Raw genomic sequence first — 24,650 nt, 5'->3', positions numbered from 1 at the left:
GCGGGCAGAGAGATAGTGTGCAGACCATCAAGTTTGTTTCCTCTCACTTGTTCTTTAGAATGAAAATTGACTTCTGTCTCAGTCAACCATTAATCCTATTGCACTGACTGAATCCGGTGCCAGGATATAACAGCATACAGATAGATACTTAAACATGTAGACGTGCAGACAACGAAAACCACTGGTTCAATGGTGCAGATCAAAATGATTATTTCTTCTGTTAGAATGCTGTCTCAAGCACTTTGATTTGCTATAAGTGACTCTGTGTCCAAGGGTGCCAAATTCGCAGCTCTGTAAGATACATTTACAGAGGCATCCAGGTTTTTTTTAAATTATTTATTTATTTATTATTGTTATCTGCACACAAACAGCTACAAAAATACAATAAGGGGAAGAAAAATTTCAACATGAGGGATTTCGCAGCTGGGCTTAGTGTTTTAATGGTCTTTATTATAGAGGTATTCCCTCAATTTCAGAAAAGATACAATATGAACAGTTTGGACTTTGACTGTCATTCTCTTATTTTTTTCTTCATTTCATCAGTTGTTTGTTTAGGATGTGGCACCTACTTAGCTTTGCTTTGTTTAGTTAGAATTTTTTTTTGTTAGGAAAATATAATTTTATAGCTTGAGCAAAAGTATGTTCTTTGTAATGTTAACCACATATTCTAAGGCAGAGTATGTGCAGTAAGCTTCTTACCATGCCATGCCATGTATGCGTCGTGTGACATGGGCGACACGAGAAGAGCACGTTTGCCTACTCTCTCATGGTGTCTATGTCAAACACTGACATTTTAGAGTCTACTGGGTCACTCTCAACACAGTGAAATCCTTTTAAAATTATGCTAAAGCTACAGTCACAATAGGGTGGTGGTCAGAGACCACTGTTCTCCCAGGTGCTATGAACTTGCAATGTTGTCACCTTTGAAATGGTTGCGTCAAAGATTAAATCAACCAGTTGGCTCAGACCGAGTCAGATGGATTGCAAACTGTTGGCAATCTTTCTGCATATATAAATTAGATGGCAATTATCTGCAAACCTTTGTCATAGGATGGCAAGCTGTCCAATTGCCTTCCAATTCCAAATTGTCTCCGATAGCTTACGGTGTTGCAGGTTTAGCATCTGGGTGACCAAAATGTGAAAAAGTTCAGTGCAATCAACTGGCTGCTACAGATTTTTTTCTGCTCACAAGCAAGTTGCTGTCATTAGACAGCATGCGGCTTGCAAGCTGTGGGTTGTCAAACCCTGGACTAGAGTAATGATGTCAGAATTGAGTTTGACAGCGTGGGAAAAATGAAAATGGTGTAAAGAATAGAATAGCAGCCAAATACCCAGGAATTACCGAGGATGTGCTGCCTCTATTACAGATTTTCCTCATTGAACTTGCGCATAAGCTTCATTACTATAGAAAGGAAGCCACATGTGACATGTAGAACCTCCTCCTGTAACAGCTTGTAAATGCAGCAGATAATCCCTTCTCTTCTCTCCCATGTGAGAGATGAAGATTCACATAATTTTAGAATTTATAACTGTATATATAAATCAAGTGTTTAAGTCAAATTTACTGAAACAGTGATTGAAATACATTTTCTGAATGAGTGCTGGTGATGGGTTTACTTCAACAAAATGTCCAAATCCAGCACAGAAAAACTGTGAATCCTAATAAACAATACTGATTCCAGAACCATGAATACACATATATACAGCCTGGTTTTATATTGAAATACCATTTTCATTAATTGTATTTTAAATGATGTTTTTGTCACCGATTAGTGAACAAAGCATTTTCTTTGAGGATTGGAAACACAGAGAAGCTCTCTAACAATCAGGAGTAGCACATGCGCACACATTCACCTTGAGGCAAACCAGTATGACCATTAGCAGCTAAATCAGAGCATTTTGTAGAAAATGATTTTGCCCAAGGGGAATATTGGCATTCAGTCATGGAGGGATGGTGGCCACAGCTTGCTTCTAAAAAATGAAACAAAATGTTGTATAATGATGTGAAATAAGAGGGGAAGAGGGAACCAGATCCCAAGATTTAACTGGGCCACACTATTGATATGGGGATGAGAGAGAAGTTGAGCGAAGGCAAATGTCTATGAGGTCTGCTGTTGATGTGTGTGCTAGTATGCATATAGACACATATAGAAGCGTATTTGCTTCCCCTTCACATCACAATTTAACATACTGGGTAAATATGTTTTGTTAGTGCAGCTGAACGTGAATAAAAACACAGTGAAAGCATAAGAAACTCCAAAACAGGACAGAAAAACCACCAATATCTAGTGGTCGTTGTCTTTCATACATGAGTCTTTAGCTTTTCGTATTCTTTATTGTGGTTGCTGCGTCCAAGCCCCACTCCCCGTTGAAGTGTAATCTTTCTCACCAAAGAAAGGAGTAACACAGGAGCTAAAAAAAGAGATTAAAGATGGGGCATTTAAAAGGTTAGAAATCAGCTCAGTGTGAAATGCTAGACTCAGTCGTGAAGAGGGAAAAAGGGAAATTGGCAAAATAAGGAGGCAGTGAATCAGTGAAGAAGAAGCGATAACCACAAGTTGCACAACAAGTGGGTAGCAGCAGAAAACCAAAGGGCAGCTGCATATCAATATGGACAAGGGACAGATGCGGAAGGTAGAAAGATTGGAAGGTAACGAAAACAGCAGCTTATTCTAAGTATAGAAAGAAAATCAGTTGAACTCGCACCCTTTGGGAACGAGCTGCAAAGTGAGGATAAAGAAAAATTGCTGGCGAGGAGAGCTGAGGTGACTGGAGACAAGTGAAGGATGGGGGAGAAAGGAGAGGTGATAAGAGCACGAATAAATGTTGAACTGAGGAAAAATCAACCCCACTTTACAGCGTTGAACTGGGTTAGGAGGGCATGGAGTGTGGATAACTCAGAATAAAAGTACTGACAGAAATTACAGTTTTCAAGGTGGCTTCACTTATAGCTGCCAGTGGTGACTGTGCCATGTTATTCATATCCCAGTTGGGATGTGATGACTATCTTCTGTTTTTATCTCCTTTATTCCCTTTGTTTATTTGTTACAAGGCAGGCTGCCTCACCTGCCTCCTTGGTTTACATTCATTCTACTGGGTTCAGTTTTAGATGGGAAATTTCACCATGAACTAATGCTCCAGGTAACATATCCCAGTGTCACGGAAGAACTAAAACCCTTAACCCTGAAGAACTAACAATTCGTAGATGGGAATCTTCTATTAAAAGCAGATCATAAAATTTCCTGAAGGAGTTATGGGAAGAATAAGGAAAGAAGAGAGTAGGAGGCAGGAAAGAGGTGTAGAAGTTGGAGAGAGGCAAAAGCCTGAAGCAAAATAAGTCATGAGGAGGAACAGTAGCAGGACAGGAGTGCTCCCCTGTGAGATCAGAGTGAGAAAGAAGGAGAAAGAGCTGGCAGTGCGTGTTTGCCTGGAGGGAGTTGGGGGAAGCCAAAAAGACGTAAAGACAGCTGGGGGAGGAGGGATGTGGAACATGTGGAGGAATGAGCAAAGTTCAGAGAGATAGATGGGGCACCATGCAGTGTAAATTAAAAAAACAACAAAAACCAACAGGGCAATCAAAGTGGTTTTTAATGGGGGCAAAGTGGCAAAGATATATATCACACAAATGCATATTTACAGTTCTGTCTTCACATAAAATGTGCACTTGAAATAACATTCAGACCATATTACACCAAGTCTTGGAAAACAACGTTTCTTCCATGTTTGGGAGGCTGAAATAAGCGCATTGCTTTTCTCTCTGTTCTCTGTCATTTTTGTTTTAGAATTTTAGACAAAATATGTTAATTTTCATTTTTGAGCCAACATTATTACAAATAAGGATGCAAGATGGTGTGAGTACAAAGGATGGCCCTGAATGCAGGCATTCATTCAAAGAAAAATAGTTTATTCAGACCACATAAATAGAAGGAACATATCAATTTCATAAGGTCAAATGTTTAGAGTACTCTGCATACAAATTTAAGGTTAACCCCCTCTCTGCCAATGCACAGTGCATTCAGACAAGTACTGTTCACCTGGAAACTTCCAAACCCAGACACATCCATCGGATTTCCAGAAGTTAATTTGTCACTCCAGAAAACACTTCTCCACTGCGTCCAGTGGTGGTGTGCTTTACATCACCATAGAAACCCATTCCATGAAGCTCTAACGTCTAGGTGCCTTCAGGTTAGAAGGTCTGTACTGATTGATTCTGCAGAAAGTTGGCGACCTCTGCACAGGCACAGGTATGTGCCTCAGCATCTGCTGACTGTATTCTGTTGTGTTTGTTTGTGTCCTCCCAGTTCTTGGCTGAGTTGCTGTCATTCCCAGACACTTCCACTATCTTATAATACCATTAACAGTTGACTGTTAGTGGAATATTTTGTAGTAAGTAAAATTTTATAACTGGACTTGTTGTACAGGTTGGATGGATGAGTGAATACTTTTGGCAATGTAGTGTAACACTGAGTGTATTTACTTCATGTCTCGGTTATTTCAGCAAGATTTTCCTTTCCAGGAAGTAATAGTTCAGGGTACTAATTGCCCAGCTAATGGCCAAAGTGCCTTTCTCAATAGCAGAACACTTATTTCTTCTTAAAAACAAGGTGGACTTCTCTTTGCCTAGTTCCCATTGGATGACCACTATCTCCAGTCCAGTATATGAAGCATATTGTACCATAAACTCCTTTCTAGACTCAGTTACACATGATATTAATATTTATTTATTTATCCTACCCATAGTCCTGGAAAGCAATGCCCATCAACTGCTAATAAGTCACTGGTGGCTCATGCAGTCGAAGAGATGGGAGTAAAATGAAACAGACCTGACCCTGGAACCAGGAAGACAAGTGAATTAATTATAAGTAGGGTCAAGGGGTACTTGCCGGTAGCCTTCAAAGAGTTTTAAGATTATTATGTACTTGGCCTTGTCTGACTTCTCCAGCAACTCATCAATACAGGCCACTGGATATGAATTAAAACAAGAAGTCCTTTTCAGTTTTCTCATATCTGAGGAAAACCAACAATGAGGTGAGTCTCTCTTGGTTGCTAGGACAATAGGATTAGACCAATCACTTTAAATGGTTCAGTGAGTACCATGTCTAGCTTTGTTTCCACCTCTTGCTTCAATGGTTCCACCTGCGTTTCTGGAATCCTGTGGGGTCTACTTAGGCTTAAAGACTTGGTTTCTTTAAACATACAGTTGTTCGTTTTGTTTTGTTTTTGGGTTATTTCATTAAAAAAAGATAATTAGACTTATATAAATTTACATCAATTATCTTACAACAAATCAATGCATTCTTATAAACTTTGAATTAATCAATTAAAAATAGATAGGAGTGGATGCCGGTTTGTGAAAGATGTTGCCCCACCAACCCACCAGCCATACGTGTAGTATGGAAAAGGCAAAGGAAAGGGGAACTTGTAGACATTTAACCTAACATCTAGGGACAAGAAGTATGAAAAAAGAGAAAGTCTGTCTTAAAAAATAAAACAAATATGTTTGTCCTATAGTGGCCACAGTAGATAGGATTATGCACCTGAATTGGGAAAGGTAAGACAACGGAATTCAAATACTGACATCAGTGGTGAATGTTTCCCACACTGTACCTTTACGAACAGACTTACACTATGTCTGATAATGTGTTATGGCTGATGTCTGTTCTACCAGGCCAAAGGTTTACCTCGTTTAACTAGATTTGTTGCACTGCTCATTCTTAGGTACTAAGAAATATTGAATATTGTCAGCTCAGCTTCATTTATTGCTTTTAATTTGTTCACATCTTAGACCTTGATCTACATAAGCAGCTGTTTTGTTTTGAGTTGTGACTCTATAAAAATACTTCTATAAAACTATTTCTGCAAAGACCGAGGTTACAACCCCGATACAGTATATAGGCCTTCATGCTTCAAGTTTACATAGTCTCATAGGAAGCACCAATAATACTGTCTATCTAAGTTGCATGTTTTTCTGTTTATGGTATCTTTATTATAACATACATTGGCTTGCTCCAAATGTTTCTTGACCATCTCCATTAAATTCTCCAACTCGTTTCTCATGTTAAGGATGCAGAAAACCTAGCTGTGTGTTGTCGCCTTATCATTCACGCTCTACTCATTGATAAATTCTACTCATCAGTTAAATTTTCATTTATATTGTTCCTCAAGGCACTTTATATTGTAAGGTTAAATAATACAAAGAAAACCAAATTACTTGACCCTCTATGAGCAAGTGCTTCGGCAACAGTGAGAAGGAGAAAGGCCCTTTTAACAGGAAGAAACCTCCAGCAGAACCAGGCTCAGGGAGGGCCGGCTATCTGCCACAACCAGTTCTGGTGAAGGAAGGAACACAGGACAAAAGACATGCTGTGGGAGAGAGCCAGAGATTAGTTTGGAAAGCTACTCAGGGTTCCTGTTGTTTTTATCAGAGTAGGCAGGGTAGACATTGGGAGGTTAGAATATTTAGGAGTGGGCGAGTCCTCTCACCTATCGACTCTATCCTAGCTCTGCGCTGCCCACTGGGACATGTTCATACTGTAGGATCAGAGACAGGACTTTTTAAACAGAGAGCCAATCCAGACTTCCTGTAATGGGGTGCTGGTTCCACAGATCGGCAAAGGTTTGTTTTCTTTCTTTACCTGTATTATTGCTTTCACCTGTGTCTCATTACCTTCCTGTTGGTCTTAAACCTGTTGTGTCCTGTCTTTCTCCCCTCAACCGGTCGTTGTTGTTCCTCTCCGAGCCTCCCTGAGTTTTTGTGTTTTTTTGTGCATCAGTATGACGTCTAATTTTTTCCACTCAACTTAAAATGTCAGTTAACAACTTTATTGGTCTACAGTGTAAGCATTAATATGATGATATACTGAACTAGCATGGCTATTTGTACTTGTTGACCTCATATGAAATTTACAACTATGCTAAATGCTGATTTGAATAATATGGGTTTCTTTGTATTTGTTCTTGCTCTCAGACATGTAAACACTATCAGGACTTCAGCTGAATGAATGAGGCTGAAATTGTTTCACGCATATCTAAACATTATTGGAATATGTAATTATAGTCTGTTAGATTCGTCCATGTCTTAGTAAAAGAGCTGCAATACGAAGCATCTATTAAAAGGCCAACTTCCTTGCTTGTCATCAAATAAACTAAGTGCTATTCACATAGTAACACTTCCAGTATAACTAAGCAAAGCACTTTCATACAGTGATTTTAATTCTATATTTTTCCTCTTTTGCAAACTCATACTTTACTGCTTAGCCCAATTGCTAGTGTCAGAGTAAGTGAATCCAGGGATTGAAGGATATTCTGGGTATGTTGAACTTCCATTTCTAATAAAGGGCTTATGGCCTGCAATGCTAAATGTTGCTTTCTAGTGTCCATTGTTTTGTGTCAATGGACACTTTTCATTTAAGCTTTTTTGTCATGTAATAATGGTCTGTTTAGCAAATGATGTACATTGATGTAATGTACTTTAATGTAAAATGCATGGAGAAAGTTAACCTTTATTTTCAGACCAGATTACCTGTTTATTTTTTCTTTACAGGTTCTGTCAGTATAATTGTTCACTTTATTTAATATTGTCATCACTTTACAAATTTGCTGACCAAATTTCAGCTTCATAGTCCTTTTGCTCCATCAGTCTCAATTCTCAGGCTCAGATGTTTCACATAAACAGTTATTAGTTCATTTTAGGAGAGTAGTGTGAGAATAGTTCTCCCCTGTCTGCTAGACCTGGAATATCTAGGTTAGGAAAGTTAAACTGATTTTAATTAGCTAGTTTACTTTCAGTTCAAAATGTGCCTATTCAGGAGGGGTGGTGTGGAGCTTGCATCCTAAGTGATTAAATGAAATAATTTGTGTCTATAAGAATGTAGTATTTCAAGACCGAGCTGCAATGATTCAGCCTTAGTATTGAACGGCAATCCAGATATATTATGTAGATTTATATTACATGCATAAGTAAAACATTTTGTGCACATTCTGCTGCGTGTGTTGCTATATAAAACAAAATATCCAAAGCAAGCAAGGCATTAGTAACTACCCAAACACAAATTGATTTATTAGTCACTCAATTTAAAAGGTATGTATGATATGATAAAATATCGTTGGACTGTGTAGGAAGTATGTATGGAGTTTAGCTGACTTTAAAATGAGCTATCAGTGAGCTTTTGAACGCCTCACACAACCACACAGACTCATCTCAGAACTCAATCTACAAACTGTTTAGGAGGGAGCATCTTTAAGGAGGTCTTCAACTGAGATGTCAAATCATAATTTGGCTGTTTAACGGAAGAGAGGTTGTGTTTACTGGAGTCTGTGGGTTTGAGTTGTTGCTGTGGAGCAGAATCTGTTCCTTTACAGCCCTGGGTCCCAAACAACCGGCTGTCTTGCCTGACCTGTGTGAGAATAACAGAAAACAACTTTTAATAATAATGGATTGCATTTATATAGCACTTTTTGAGACCCTTAAAGCACTTTACAATTCCACTATTCATTCACTCTCACATTCACACACTGGTGGAGGCAAGCTACAGTAACCAAAATATTAAAACCAGATAATTACAGGCTCATTGCTAGACCTAGGTGTTGAGAAATACAACACAGAAATACCTAGTAAAGTAGACTGGATGAACCATTGTATTGACATTGATAAACAAAGGGGAAGATTGGGAAAAGACATTCAAATCTTTAATTTAAGAAAAAATAATTTATTAGTATACCAGCATATAGATATTTTTTAGATAGATAGATATTTAATGAAGTAATACAAATTGATGTTTCAAACTGCTTTCAGGCTAATACCTTCAAAATTACAGTGTGACTCAAAATTATTTATCCCGATGTTTGAAACAATCCGTCTTGTTTGAAGGTTACATTGTATAAATTGGAGGTTTAGTTATAGAACTTTTTACTTGGAAACACTAGTTGATAGTTTCTGTAAAATAACTTTTTTAATATGCTAAATGTTAATAACCTAGTATTACATAATTAAATAATTACTCAATTAATTACATGGTATTTACTGGCATTAATTCTTTATTATCAAATCACACTACCACTCTTACATTATTATTGATGTTGTTTTGCAGCACTTGTATTTACACTCCTGAGAGCATCTTCCAGTTATAGATTTAGAGAATAATATACCTACCTCCTCGAGGCTCATCTTGACTTGGTTGTGGAGGGTTTTTTTGTAAGCATGGAAAAAATTCTGTGATCATGCTTTTCTTGGTGATGTAGTCCTTCTTTTAAAGGATGTGCCAGATTGTTAATTTGGCCTCTCAACATTTCTGGTTATGCTTTGATTGCGAATGTGGCTGTCCTAAATATAAGTGATTGAAAGGTTTCATTGACCTATTACACATGCACAACAAAAGGTCAGCAGAGTATATACATGCTTCCAAGCACAAGTGTATGAGGCAGAACCTCATACACCTTATTATTAAAATCGACACAAACAGTACTGTACCTCTTCATTTATAGACTCCAGCTGTGCGTGCTTTTTATTCTTGGTTGTATGTGATTATTTATTTGTTGGCCAAGCGGAGATAGAAGTGAGCAAAAATCAGGGCCCTCTTCTAGGAAGCGTGTTCAGCAAACTTTAAAAATTAATTGATTAACTTTGGCAGCTCTGTGTTTTGTGTTAAATCACTCAACTTTGACTATGATCCCAGGTTAAACACATATGTGAGTAAAGACAGAAAGTCATTGTTAGTTGTGTGCCACGACTTACCATGGCATCTGGTAAATAATAAGCAACGCTTCCAAAACCTGTCAAAGTGGATAAATATATTAATGTTAAAAAATGGCAGGGAACAAAAGAATATTTTTAATCTGTCATCTTCAAAGACAGTGTCAAAATGTGATATAAAATATTTTCAACGTGAATTTTCATTTACTGAAGCCTAGTGAATTTTTAAATGTAATTATTCAGCTGTAACGTAACAGTGGCAAAATGACAAGACACAGTTTACCGGTGGGCATTTGGTATTAGTTGGACAGACAGCATTAGACAAACCACTTTTAAGTATTTTTTTCATTAAATAAAAAATGCAACAGTTCATGGCAGAATCATTTTTTCAGCAGATGCATAATATATTGTGTAATATTTAATGACCTCTTTTTCTTATAGAGAGAATATATTATTTCTGTCATTACTAGATAAAAATAAAAAATAAAAATTAGATTCACAGAAAATAAATTCTAAAAATAAATAATAGATCTGCAATCAGATCTCCACCTCTTTGCTTTTAGGTATATTGACAAATGAATGATCATAAAAGTGCTCATGTTAAATACAAAAAACTAGCAAACTAACAACTAACTACAATTCCAGTGTTTGTAAAACTGTAAACTTGCACAAATTGCCTTGCTATGCATTTTGATAGCAACTTTGTTAATGAGGAAATTAATTAGAGGGTCAGTCAGCTGGTTCAGCAGTAGCAGCACAGGAGGAGTTAGAAAAAAGCTCAGTTTGTAGTAGAAGACCTGCCAGCAAGCACAGTCCATTATCCCAGTGAGTGACTCAGTTTTTGGAAACAGGTAACGCAGTTTCCCTCAACTCAGTTAACAGTCTCAGAGCTGTTAGCCAAACATGCTTACTGGAATAAGGCCCGGTTGTTATCTTCCCCTAATAGTGATTCATACTGATGAATTTTTTAAACATGTGCTGCTAATCTTTGTGGTTCTTGTTACACAAACATACCTAATTCACACTTTCTTTTACACTTTTACAAAGACTGTGTTTTCTGCCGCATGTTGCTTAAAAGACAAATGAAGATTTAGTCAAGAGGACTACTTTTCTTTTTCTCATTACATGTGCATTTACACATGCCTCCAACACACACATAATTATGTTCAGTGAGCTGTAATCCATTAACTGACAAGAGCAGATTGATTACTTAGAAGGTTAATTCAGTTACAAACTGTTCCCAATCAGAGCAAATTGACAAATGTGGATAGCAAAGAGCAATTACCAATGATGGTTTAAACGTGTGTTCAGTTACACAGTAGACCGGGAAATGTTAAATCCAACTGCAGCCAAAAACTGCAATTTCATGATTTGACTCCAAGATACTGATACTCCATAGAGCTCCATGTTTAAATGTGGTCATTATTTTGTATCTAGTTTTGTTGTAAGCCAATGTTTTACTTACATGTAATGTCATTGTGAATTGCAAGCATACATTGCAAAACCATAAGCTAGCAAGTGCTGGCATTAATGTATACAACCCCTCAGCTTTCTTTCATTATCCAGCTATGTTCACACAGTCTCCAAAGGAGAATAAGATCGTAACCAAAATTGCATACTGGAGGTTTCAGTTTGGATTCTTTTCTTTTGTTAATGGCCTGCAACAGAAAATAATAAATAAAATTACATTTAAATAAATTTTAAAAAACAAGTGGAAGCCATTAGTTGTTAGAATGACTGACTGTATGTCTGATTCAGTCCTCTGGGAACCTGCCAGAACCAACTCAGGATATATATATATATATATATATATATATATATATATATATATATATATATATATATATATATATATATATATATGTTGAGGAACCAGGGCACCCTGACGAGAAGTGGGCTACTGGAACAAGAAGGCATCGGTGGGCAAGAGACGAAAACAGGGCGTTGTTGGAATGCTACTACGCAAGTAACCCCGGTGGAAGGGCCTACATGAATAGGATGAGGGACCTATGGATTCTTCGATACCCAACATCCACAATGACGGCAAAACAACTAGTAGCTCAGTGTTCCAACATTCGAAAGAAGGGACTGCTTTCACAGCTAGAGATTGACGAGGTACAACATAAATGCTACGGCAAGGAGGAGTCAGGACGCCAGGTCAGGGGGGAGATATCATCACCCCCACCCGAGATTGGGTACATAGCCCCAAGTGTGACAGAAGAAGGATCGTTGAGTGCGAGAGGAACTGACCTGAAAGATAGGATCATGGCCAAGCTTGAAACCTGGACCCCCCGTAGCCGGTTACCAAGATTAGTACCCTCAGAAGGTCTGCTAGATGATGTTAATGCAGCACTACAGACGATACCTACAGCCACGATTACCGACACTAACAAGCTGATCTACAATACGGCAGCAGTGATCAGTGAGATGCTTGGCTACAAGTTGAACAGCCACAAAGGGCAGTACCCTCCATGGAGAAGGAGGCTAGAGGGCAAGATCAAAGTAGCACAGAGGGAGGTTAGCTAACTAACGGAGTTGCAGAAAGGTGCGACAAAGAAGGTGCATAAGAAATACAGCAAGCTGTCCATACCTGAGGCCTTGGAAACTGCCAAGCAAAGACTCACAGCCTTGGCCAGCCGCTTGAGGAGGTACACCAGAGAGATAGAAGGCAGGAGAATAAACCAGCTGTTCTCCACAGAACCAGCAAAGGTGTACTCTCAGTGGCAAGGGAACAATAATAAGAGAACAGCACCACCAAGGCTGGAGATGGAGCAATACTGGAAGAGCATATGGGAGAAGGACGCAACCCATAACGGCAATGCTCAGTGGCTAGTGGATCTGAGGGCAGACCATAGCGACCTCCCTGAACAGGGTCCAGTAACCATCACAGTGGCGGATATCCAAGAAAGGGTCTCCAGTATGAAGAGTTGGACAGCACCAGGGCCCGACATGGTTCACGCCTACTGGCTAAAGAAGCTGACTGCACTCCACGAGCGTCTGGCAGCACAAATGAACCAGCTGCTAGTTAACGAGGGACACCCGGAATGGCTAACCAAAGGTCGGACGGTCCTGATCCCCAAGGACCCCAAGAAGGGACCAGTCCCCTCCAACTACCAACCAATAACCTGCCTCAGTACTACATGGAAGCTCCTGTCAGGCATCATATCGGCTAAGATGAACAGGCACATGGGTCAATACATGAGCGGGACACAGAAAGGAATTGGCAAGAATACCAGAGGCGCAAAACACCAGCTACTGGTAGACAGAACAGTCAGCCGAGACTGCAAGACCAGACTGACCAACCTGTGCACTGCCTGGATTGATTACAAGAAGGCCTATGACTCAATGCCCCACAGCTGGATACTGGAATGCCTAGAATTGTACAAGATCAATGGGACCCTAAGAGCCTTCATCAGGAACTCAATGGGAATGTGGCATACAACACTAGAGGCCAACTCCAAGCCCATAGCACAAGTCACCATCAAGTGCGGGATCTACCAAGGAGATGCTCTGTCCCCACTGCTGTTCTGCATAGGCCTGAACCCCCTCAGTGAGATCATTAACAAGACTGGCTACGGAACGGAGCAGTTGTCAGCCACCTCCTGTACATGGATGACATCAAGCTGTATGCCAAGAGTGAACGAGACATCGATTCACTGATCCACACTACCAGGCTATACAGCAATGACATTGGAATGTCATTCGGGCTGGAGAAGTGTAGTCGGATGGTAACAAAGAGAGGGAAGGTAGTCAGAACTGAGGGGATTGAACTACCAGAAGGCAACATTGCAGACATAGAGGACAGTTACAAGTACCTGGGGATCCCGCAGGCGAATGGGAACCATGAAGAGGCCGCTAGGAAAGCTGCAACCACCAAGTACCTGCAGAGGGTCAGGCAAGTCCTGAGGAGTCAGTTGAACGGTAAGAACAAGATCCGGGCCATCAACACGTACGCCCTGCCCGTGATCAGGTACCCTGCTGGGGTAATAGGCTGGCCAAAGGAGGAGATAGAAGCCACTGACATAAAGACAAGAAAGCTCCTTACTATGCATGGAGGGTTTCACCCCAAGTCCAGCACCCTGAGGCTGTACGCTAAGCGGAAGGAAGGGGGTCGGGGACTGGTGAGTGTCAGCACCACAGTCCAGGATGAGACAACGAACATCCAAGAATACATCACGAAGATGGCCCCAACTGACAGCGTGCTCGGTGAATACCTCAGGCAGCAGAAACCCAAGAAAGAGGAGGGAGACGAGGAACCATCATGGAAGGACAGGCCCCTGCACAGTATGTACCACCGGCAGATAGAGGAGGTGGCTGATATCCAGAAATCCTACCAGTGGCTGGACAAAGCTGGACTGAAAGATAGCACAGAGGCACTAATCATGGCAGCACAAGAACAAGCTCTGAGTACAAGATCCATAGAGGCTGGGGTCTATCACACCAGGCAAGACCCCAGGTGCAGGCTGTGCAAAGATGCCCCAGAGACAATCCAGCACTTAACAGTAGGGTGCAAGATGCTAGCAGGCAAGGCATACATGAAACGCCATAACCAAGTGGCCGGCATAGTGTACAGGAACATCTGTGCCGAGTATAACCTGGAAGTCCCGAGGTCAAAGTGGGAAATGCCCCCAAAGGTGGTGGAGAATGACCGAGCTAAGATCCTGTGGGACTTCCAGATACAGACGGACAAAATGGTGGTGGCTAACCACCACCATAGTGGTGGTAGACAAACAGAAGAAGACAGCCGTAGTGATCGATGTAGCGGTTCCGAATAACAGCAATATCAGGAAGAAGGAACACGAGAAGCTGGAGAAATACCAAGGGCTCAGAGAAGAGCTCGAGAGGATGTGGAGGGTGAAGGTAACGGTGGTCCCCGTGGTAATCGGAGCACTAGGTGCGGTGACTCCCAAGCTAGGCGAGTGGCTCCAGCAGATCCCGGGAATAACATCGGAGATCTCTGTCCAGAAGAGCGCAGTCCTGGGAACAGCTAAGATACTGCGCAGGACCCTCAAGCTCCCAGGCCTCTGGTAGAGGACCCGAGCTTGAAGGATAAACCGCCCGTAGGGGGCGTGCTGGGTGGGGGTTTTTTTATACGATACACAAAATTCACGGTTCGGTTCAGTTCAGATACAAAAAAATGTTCATGCTTTTTTAATTTGTCATTTATTAAAATTATAAATATATATTTTAACTCAAAAGTACAGTTTTTAAATTTATGTTGCTGAAACAACAAAGTAATAAAAAAAATAAATCTATCTGATCGAGAAATCACTCATCTTTGGAAAAGAGAGTTTATTACAGAGAAATGGCTGTTTCCAAAATAAAAGCTATACTATACGCTTCTTCAGGGCTATACTCTCAGCAGTATATTAAACATATCAGGTACCCATAAGGAGAATCATGTGCTAACGGCTGTCTAAATGACTCGGGTAAAGTTTGTAGCATGCATGCTTGTTGTTTTTGTCTGCTTCCACTTGTCTTTGCACTAGGATGATGTCGGCGTAAATGTGCAGTCATATTCGTTGTGTTCCCACTAGTGCTGTCAGCGTTAATCTGAAATGACGTTAACGCCACAACACGGCAAATCTCCGTTAATGAGGTACCGTGGATCGCCCCGTGCGTGGGGCTGGACAGCGTCAACACGTTAACGAGAAAACTGCGCTAACGCAGTAGTTCCCACCCATGTAATTGAGCATTGTGTGGCACATCCAACATACTGTTTTACTTTTACTTTTTGTGGCGCGCTTACCTTCAGGTTCATACTTCACATGAAGACCAAAATAGTTCCAAAGGCCAGATCTGAATGAGGGTGGGGGAGGTTCAATTTGCCATGTTGCAATGAGCTTAGCTTCTGTCTTGCTAGCTTGCGCTGCGCTCAGTGGATCTGCGCTCGACAGTGCAGCCTAGGCACTAGGAGTAGTCGAACGCAGATCCTCTGAGCTCTCTGTAAATATTTATATATATATATGTGTGTGTGTGTGTGTGTGTGTGTGTGTGTGTGTGTGTGTATTCTATATATATATATTGGGGGGGTTTCTATTTGAGAAATCAAAAAAAGCATATAATTTTCAATATGATAATTTGCATTCAGTCAGATTTAATCTTGTATAAATGATTCAGTACACCAAAAGATATACAAGACACATATAAGATATACAAAAGTGTAGAATGAGATATGCAAAAATATGATAGTTACTAAACACATCAGAATTGACCAAATAGTTATGATCTCTTGAGAAAGAAAAACAGAGCACATGTACCCATTTAAATCTTCCTCTTTGTCTGGTAACAGTTGCTTGCCTTCATTCTTCAGTGACAGATGTCTCTTTGGGTGGGACTGACAAGTAATTACTGCTTGCTGTAAAAGTAACACTTTAAAGGTACTGTGCGATACTGTGACACTGGGTACTGTGCGATACTGAAAGTATGTACTACACATTACTTGTTACTTTAAAAAGTGATAAATTACTTGTTGCATCTTCAAATTAACTCCTTCATATGACAACCTTAAACAACCTATAAAGGTGTTAAGAGGTATGACCCAGTACTTCTTTTTTTCCATAAAAGGTAAAAACTTGCTCCTTTTTGTGGGTAATGCATTTGGTTGTTGTCATTTGTTCAAACTAAGCTTAGTCTTATTTTAGTATTCTGGCAGCATTTCTTTTTTTTTGGTCTGCTCTATTATCGTACGCTTCCCACCTTGTCTAAACCTAAAAGAGAAAAGTTGTTTTTCTGCTACAATATTCAGGAAAACAACACAGGGACTTAAAATATATGCCAGCTCTAATAAGCCTAAAACGTCATTCAGTCAGGAAATAGAAACATTAAAGAAATGAATCATACGTTTTAAAAAAGTTCTTTTTTATGGTCAACAAGCTGTGGCAGTTTAGAGAGTACCTTTTCTACGAACATAGGCATATGATGAAAATCTAGGTTTAATAAAAATTGATTAGAATGGGGGGAAAAGCATTAGCTGTCAGAGGTGCCTGGTGAAAAGAATATACTGGTAAGTACATAAACAGAATCTCTCTCTCTCCCTCATCCCTGTTTAATCAGACACAAGGTAATATTTTTTGGTTCAGATCACAGTGGATAGTTGAGCCCTGAGGGAATTTGGAAGATGCAGATTTCCATTAAGGGGTATCTATCGAGATAAATCCTACCTCTGATACTGGCAAGTATTCCATTTTCTTCCCTGTTTGCTTGTTCCAGGTTGTGCATCTTTTAACAAAGATCCTATGTGTAACTTTGGATTGAAACAGAGGCTGTATTTCCCCACCAATATTCTCAGTGCTAACACAGGTGCTTTTTATTATTGTGATTACTGGAAGATGAGAACATAGTCATTCCATATTACTTACATTTTATTTAGGCTTGTAGCATAATTAAAAACACACACTGCCTGTGTTTTAAATCAACACCAAACTCGGTTTTTATTTCATTAAGACATTTCATTTGGGTTAATGAGTTATTCTTTCCAGTATTACAACACACAGCTGTTTGTAGTTAATCTAACCATTCATCTGTCTATAGTCAGTACATAAAGTCTACAGTTTTCCTTGTGGCAGTGTATTACACTCCTGGATCAGATGTCACTAGGGTTTTTTAGGAAGTGTACCAGAAAGATAAAGACACCTGTTACAGTTTTTAGTTGCTTAGAAACGCCCCCCCCCCCCCCAAAAAAAAAAAAGAAAGAAAGAAAAAAAAACAAGCAAAAAAAAACAAGCAGTAATAAGAGTGTCCATAATAACTTTTGGATAATATGCTAACTGTACAGTATCATGGATTTCAGTGACTGTCATTAGACATGTTTGGGTTTTTTTTTTAATTCTCTTTTGTATTTATATTTGGGCGTGTGGCATAATAATTATTATTAAATCAGTATCTTGAAAATTTACACCTTTTGTACAAGAACAATAACTTCTTCTTACACACTGGCCTGGATTCAACTCTCAGATGATTAGAAACCAGTCTGTGTGTCATCGCAGGGAGTCCTCAACTTTTAAAAGCAATTATAAGAGCTGATTCGATTGAATGGCTATTACTGGTAGCTGTCTCAGCTCCATGTGCTAATAACAAATTACTCCTCTTCAAAAGTGATGAGCACAAGATGAGTATAGAACAGGATGATGCTCAAACACGTCATATAGCTTACTCTTCATGTTGCTTAAAGGTTGTACATGCTCCTCTAGTCAGCAGTTCACCCTCATGAAACTCCAAGTATTAATTAAAAGGGTAAATAGGTTTATGCAAGAGCTTGTGTGTGTGTGTGTGTGTGTGTGTGTGTTTGTTTGTGTGTGCCTGTGTGTAGCAATAGACATGTCATGCTTCTAAATGATAAATCATCTTTTTTTTCTTTTTGTCTTTGCCCTCCCTCTAATGAAACTACAAACCCATGCTGTGAAATAAATATAAACATGCACCCTTACAAACATGTCAACTCACAGAAATAGCACAGAATATAAACTCCGGGCGTTCTCTGTCTGAGCGGATGCCAGCTTGTCCAAATTGGATCACAGTGTCTTCGAGGGGACTAGGTGTACAAGTATCAAAGAGATTGAAGGGCTGACAGCCAGCCAAATTAAAGCATTAAACCTTAGCATCCGTCTGGTTTCTGCACAGAGCGGGGCAGGAAAGGGGAGTGAGTGGGAGAGAGATTATAGAGGCGAGATTTAAGGGAGGGGACAGACAGGTGGTAGGGAGTCAGAAGAGAGAAAAACATAACACAGCAGCATGAGATGAAGCGGAGGGAGAAGAAACAGAGAGGAAACCAGTGAGCAGGAGTGGGAGGCAAAAGGGAGAAGTGATCCAACAGCAGAGGGAGAGACAATGTCAATCCACAAAGGTCAGATAAAGGCAAAAGCTGTTACAGGAATGAAAGCACTGGGAATAAGAAATATTGTCAGCCTAAATTATTATGTGTGACTCTGAACCCACAGGAAGTACATGTACACATTCCATATTTACTATTTTGGAAACAACAAAGTAATTTGTTCTGATTTTTCCTGTGAAAAGTGCTTGAGGCAAGAATAAACAGATGAACAAGCCAAGCAAGTTTTGTGAAAAATATACTTTACATAGAGTAGGCTATTGTTTTTACATTTAATGCCACACAATTATATATATACATGAATAATAAATGTGCTCAGTACATTTTGGCACTACTGAGAATACATAAACTTACATGACCAAGGTATTATGCTAATACAAATTCCCAAATCGCTATCAAACTATCAAAGCCAGAAGTTCCTGTCATGCATTTTAAGTTTATCTAAGTTAAAAACAAATGCATTTAAAAAATGCAGTCAACAAAAAACAAACATAATAAAAAACATTGTTTTCAATGCTCTCTAGGCCAGTACCGGAAATTGTATGCATGACAACCATCCGTTACATTACACTTGTTTTCAAGGACATTCATTACACATAAAACTACATGATATGGAAATGCCATTGCACTAATTACAGTAATTACTGATGGTACTGGACAACTAAAATGTTCAGCCTGCGTGTATTTATATTTCTTTATAATATATGCTTTTGCTGTGCAATGCTTACACTCTATGGACAAAAGTATTGGGCCACCTACACATTACACCTACAGGAGTTGTTCTGCAATGGAAACCAATGTCATGAGTCTCCCAGTGGGCAGTTTTTTGCGCTGTGTTAATACCAGAGTTTAACATCTTGATGCATTCTCAATAACTCTGCAGTTACTATTTATATTTATATACTATTTATACTCAGTGAATGTAGATAAAATGTCCAAGCTGTTGTATGGTATTCTGAGCCTGGCTGCCCATAAGACTTTACCAAGAAATGGCTTAGTGTGAAAATTCCATCACTAAATGACTGGTATGAGATTGTTTATGGGATGTTTAAAATGGAAAGAGTTAGCTTCATTAATAGACTCCAATATGACATATTTAGTGATATTTGGGATAAATGGAAACATTACATTTTGTCAAGGAGACCCGATTTTGTTTGAATCACTGTAAATATGTATGCCATATTTCTGAATTGTTATGTGTATATATGTATATGTCAGTATGTATGAGTGTATAGGCGAATACATATGTATGTAGGTATGTGTATGTATGTCTAAGTATATGGGTGTGTATGTGTATGTATGTGTGTGTGGTTATGTGTGTATGTATGTATGTATGTATATATGTGTATGTATGTATATGTATGTGTGTGTGTGTGTGTGTGTGTGTGTGTACACTAGATGGTACACCCATTTGTTTATTCTTGATTATTTATTTATTTTGGTTTATTTGTGTTCTTATAGGTTGTTTATTAAAAAATAATATATATATATATATATATATATATATATATAAAATATCCCATCAAACATTTAGACATTTTATTAAACAAGGACACATAAGAATGTAAAAAAAAAACACCCTTAACTTTACTTTAATTTTATACACATTTGGCGGTGGGACTGAAAACACCTGATTTAAAAAGTGAAGAGGTGATAATGCTAATACATTTGTCTATCTATTGTATGTTGTAGCTTTGAAGTTTAGATTAGAATTAGAAATGTATTTTTGTGTTCTAACACGTACCTTCTGAATGATATAAATATAGTAATACTTCCTTCAAAGTAAAACTTGTGGAGTTGGGGGTGGGTTTGGCTACAAAGAAGTGTTTTTATTTATTTATTTTCCCAATTCAACATGCAGAGCAGTAAGTAGTCCACAGTATTCGCACAGATCCCTCATTTTAAGCCAATATAATGCAAGTACGTATCTATATTGGAAGTCCTGAAATTTCCACATGATATTGGTAGGGATCTGCCCTATTAAATTATGTGTTCTCTAAGAACCAACTAATGGGCAAATCTGTTATTAAAATTGATCTTGAATACTAGTCATTCACTCCTCAGTAACATCACCGTTTTCACAGGTTTGGAGTTTCAACAGACAGATACTTGTTCCTAAGATAACAGTATCTGGGTATGACAGCAGGAGATGCAAACTGCTTCAACACAATGACAGCAATAACAGCTTTTAGCGCTGTGCTGTCGAGTGGCACAAACAGCCGGGTGGAAACGGGACAACAGACAAACCACCACTGAGATTCAGACAGCTAGAAACACAAATGGATACTCATACACTGACACACAAACACACACATGCCAATTAGTGACAAACATTGTAATTGCATCTCATAAGGATAGCAAAGTCTCATTAAAAATGAAATGAAAAAGGCCTACATCCACCATACTGTGTACACACAGACAACAGCAAATGTCTTTTTTTTTGGTGCTTCATTTCTTAAAAATTAATTTGAATTTGATGTGTTTACCAAAACACTGATTGCTTTAATGAGCGGCACATTGTTGAGTGGCTGTTTGTGTGACCCCCCTGATGAAAACTAATTGACTTTGAGTCTAAAACTTTGATTAGAAATGTTGTCTTGGTAGAACATTCCTCTGTCAGAAGAGAATTGAGAGCCATTTCAGTTATGCTATGAGTTTTACACCTATATTGTTTATGTACTTTAAAAAGAAATTTCCTTTTTGCTTTTAATGAAGTGAACAGAAATTGGGAAAATAGGGAAGGAAATTGATTGCTTAATTACGAATATGCTATGAACGCAAAGCAATTAACAGAAGCAATCTTTCTCTCTCACACACATCCACACACAACTTCAGCATTGCTTAATAATGTAGCTATAAATAGTTTTATATAAATTATTTTCATTCTGCTTAACTGGTCAAAGATGGCATTAGGGTCTCTTTTTGCATATTTAATTAAATTGAATTCAAAATAAAATAATAAGTTATAATAATAACTAAAATTACATTTTAAAGATTGCATTGCAGATATGAACCCATGGTGTCAAAAATAGTAAATATGATATTCATATCCTGTTAATATTCAAGTTTATTTAATTTTATTCTATTGATATAGCACCAGTGGACAGCAACAGGTTTCTCAGGATGCTTTATATTATAAGGTAAAAACCCTAATATATCAGACCGCAATGACCCCAAACCTAAGATGATCCTCTTTGAGCAAGCGCTTAGTGACAGTGGGGAGAAGGAACTCCCTTTAAACTGGAAGGGTCCTCTGGAAGCAGCAGCCTCAGTGATGGGCACCCATCTGCCATGTTGAGGGTGTGAGAGGAAATTCAATTTCAAAATCCTAGGTGATTTCAAACTTGGGTGTCCACATCGCCTGCTCACCTATCTGGTGAGGTGATGACAATACCCCACCGACCCGAGAGGTAAACAGAAACCATCTCCTTCCTTCAAGAATCACAAATAAGCCTAAAGTTGACAATAACAGGCTGTGGTAGTGTGATGGTGAAGTGGAAACAACCACATTATAATGGTAACACAAGTTTGGTGCTTTGCAAGCATCTGTACAGACAACATGCAAATACAAAGCTAGGCAACAACCCAGGCTGATTTTAAAGCTGATGGGCAGGAAAGCATCTAGCCTCCATTTCTCCATGTTCATGTTTCTAAAGTAGAATCTTTGGGCTGGTTTTCATCTTTGCTTTGAGTAAACAGAAAGCAGAAGTTCCACCTTCGTGAAAGCATCTCCAAAAAGAAAATATGAAAAGACAAAAAAAAAGTAGAATTTGGATTGAATACATGACAAATACGGTCACTGCACACACTGTGATGATGATGGCAGTTTTGATGATGATGTAGGCGTTACTGGTATGGTATATTTAAAAAATAAGGAAAACAAACAGTTTACTCACATAAACTTTTATGTAATCCACTACACGCTCTATATGTTTTAGCTCCAGACACCCAATGTAAATTTTAGTAGTTGTCTTATTATGTTCAAAGTTAAATAATACTTTTCTTTCATATTCTTGCATTGACAGTCTACCTAATACTAGGGATGGGTATCGTTTAGGTTTTTTCTGATACCAGTACCAAACCGGTACTTTTGAAACGGTGCCTTAAACGGTGCTCAAACTGGTGCTCGAACAGCTGTTTTTTTGTAAAAAGATAACAATGTTAGCCTTTTCTGCAGCTATAGGGGATTTATGGTATCACTCTTGGCTGGAAGCAGTGCTTAATCAATGGAAAAAAACACAAACTTTGTCCAAAAACCTCTCATGTTTAGCTGTTTTCCACTTTTTCTTTGGTCATTTTAGCTTTTTTGGCCAGGGTGAAGGGAGTATCCGCCATCAAACAAGAAGACAGCCGCATGTAACTACGACGGTGTTTGCTAGTTCACCTTATATGCATTAATTTAATAACGTGGTTAGCCTACTCAACGTAAATTACAAACGAACAACATTAAGCTACTCACGCAGAGAAGAACGGCTGCTGCTGCCATCATCATCCATCATCATTTCTGCTACACTGGCAGGGCTAGGGGCCAGGACTCTGCTCTTCGGGTTCTTGGGGGATGTTGCTAACTCCAGGTCAGATAACAGGCACCACACCCTCGGTGCTCGGTGTGAGGTCTCGCAACAAGTTATCAAATACGGCGCATTTCTCGGCTTTTAACAAAATGCTATACGTCGCCAGGTGTTTCATCAGATTCGAGGTGTTACCTCCTTTGCACAGTATCACCTTAAAGCACTTGTTGCAGGCTGCTGAGTTTGCATCTTTTGCTGTGAAGTACAGCCAGACTTTGACCGCTTCGCCTTGGGCATTTTTAATCTGTAGCTCTGCTCTAAAAGAACGTACGTACCTGGGCCCGCCTACTACACTCGCAAAGGTAAAATGATTGGCTGGAATCCAAAGTGTATAACATCTCAGGAAAAAATAAAGCACCAAAATAAAGCACCAAAATAAAGCACCGAAATGTGCGCTGCTTTTCAGTCTGGTTACTACCGTTTATATCAGAACCACCGGTACCCATCCCTACCTAATACTAGCACACAAGTGCACATGCATACACGTCCCTTACGCCACTCATTTAACTCTGACAATCAAGGTCAGCGTCTTTTTGAGAGTGACATTGCCATTGAATGTTTTTTATTTTGCATTATCTAGAGAGAGTGGGAAAAATGTCTCAGATCAAGGCCTTGACAGACTAAACGTGGCAGTTTGTGCAAGATTTATTTCTTTTTTTAAAAGCAGTTATTGCAGTCATGATCACAATTTTACATTGCAATCGTTAAAGGATAAAGCAGAGAGCTGCTTTAAGGAAAATCTATATTTATCAAACACAACTACAGTGGAGGACCCCAAAAAACACAAAGCATGTCTGTTTGTTAATGTTTTCACGCTGTGTGATTGACTATAAACATTTGCTCATTCAATTATGGATCAACACAGTGACAGCAGAAGGAGCTTTACTGAGTACTTTGAACAGATTCTGCTGTCGCTTTTCAACTTGAAATACATCAGTCCCTTGCTCCTGTCTTCTCTCTAGGCCTTCACAGGGGGCCTGCCATCTGTCATGTGGTGCACGCATGGAGAGTCACACGTCATATACACGGTGTCCACAGTATATGAGCAGCGATGCACACAAACACACCAATATAAAGAAATTCCTGGGAACAAGCATGCAGTGGCATAAGCGATCACACACAAAAACCAGCAAACTCATGCTCACGTGCACGCACTGTTTCCTCCCTCTGAACTCATTCATTCTTGTTACAGCAACATAAGAGTTATCAAGCATCCTGTCAGGGGAATGGGAGAGAGAAATACAGCGGGGGAGAATGACAAAGAAAGGATGGCATGGCTTTGGCTGCAGTGTAGCTCTTGTATATTTATCTCAATTAGATTTTCTGGGACACTGTGTATACATAGGGTTTATTCCACCAGTCTTTGTGCATTTCAGTTTGTATTAGTAGATATCGAGATATTTGTTGGACTAGATATGTTGTTCCGCAGTAGTTTAGAAAAACACTGCAGTGGAGTGAAGATTGGAAATGTTGGTGTCTTTTTTTTGACTGGATGTCTGCAGTTTACCTTTCTTACCTCACAGTAGTCCATTTTTTCTTCTCATGATTTCTATGCAGA

General features: G+C 39.1%; 2 protein-coding genes across 5 annotated transcripts in view; both read left to right on the top strand.

Moving 5' to 3' along the window:
• grid2 (glutamate receptor, ionotropic, delta 2) overlaps positions 1 to 24,650 on the top strand; it is a 532,677-nt gene that overhangs the window by 263,019 nt on the left and 245,008 nt on the right. The window lies entirely within an intron of this gene.
• Positions 11,540 to 20,015, top strand: LOC146506665 (uncharacterized). 2 transcript variants are annotated; one of them, XM_085181106.1, is made up of 2 exons: positions 11,540 to 11,666; positions 11,913 to 20,015. In XM_085181106.1, exon 2 carries the CDS (start codon positions 13,300 to 13,302, stop codon positions 14,464 to 14,466), a length of 1,167 nt encoding a protein of 388 aa, XP_085037232.1. In that variant the 5' UTR covers positions 11,540 to 11,666; positions 11,913 to 13,299; the 3' UTR covers positions 14,467 to 20,015. The 2 variants fall into 2 exon arrangements, with proteins under 2 accessions (XP_085037232.1, XP_085037233.1); XM_085181107.1 differs by having other exon boundaries at positions 11,540 to 13,748; positions 13,890 to 20,015.

This window comes from Neolamprologus multifasciatus, chromosome 12 (assembly GCF_963576455.1).
Source record: "Neolamprologus multifasciatus chromosome 12, fNeoMul1.2, whole genome shotgun sequence".
Taxonomy (NCBI): domain Eukaryota; kingdom Metazoa; phylum Chordata; class Actinopteri; order Cichliformes; family Cichlidae; genus Neolamprologus; species Neolamprologus multifasciatus.
The sequence above is the reverse complement of the archived record's forward strand: the minus strand, read 5'-3'. Positions and strand labels throughout refer to the sequence as shown.

Excerpts from the sequence above, each read along its gene's own strand:
- LOC146506665 (XM_085181106.1), top strand. The coding sequence starts at position 13,300 with ATGGATGACATCAAGCTGTATGCCAAGAGTGAACGAGACATCGATTCA.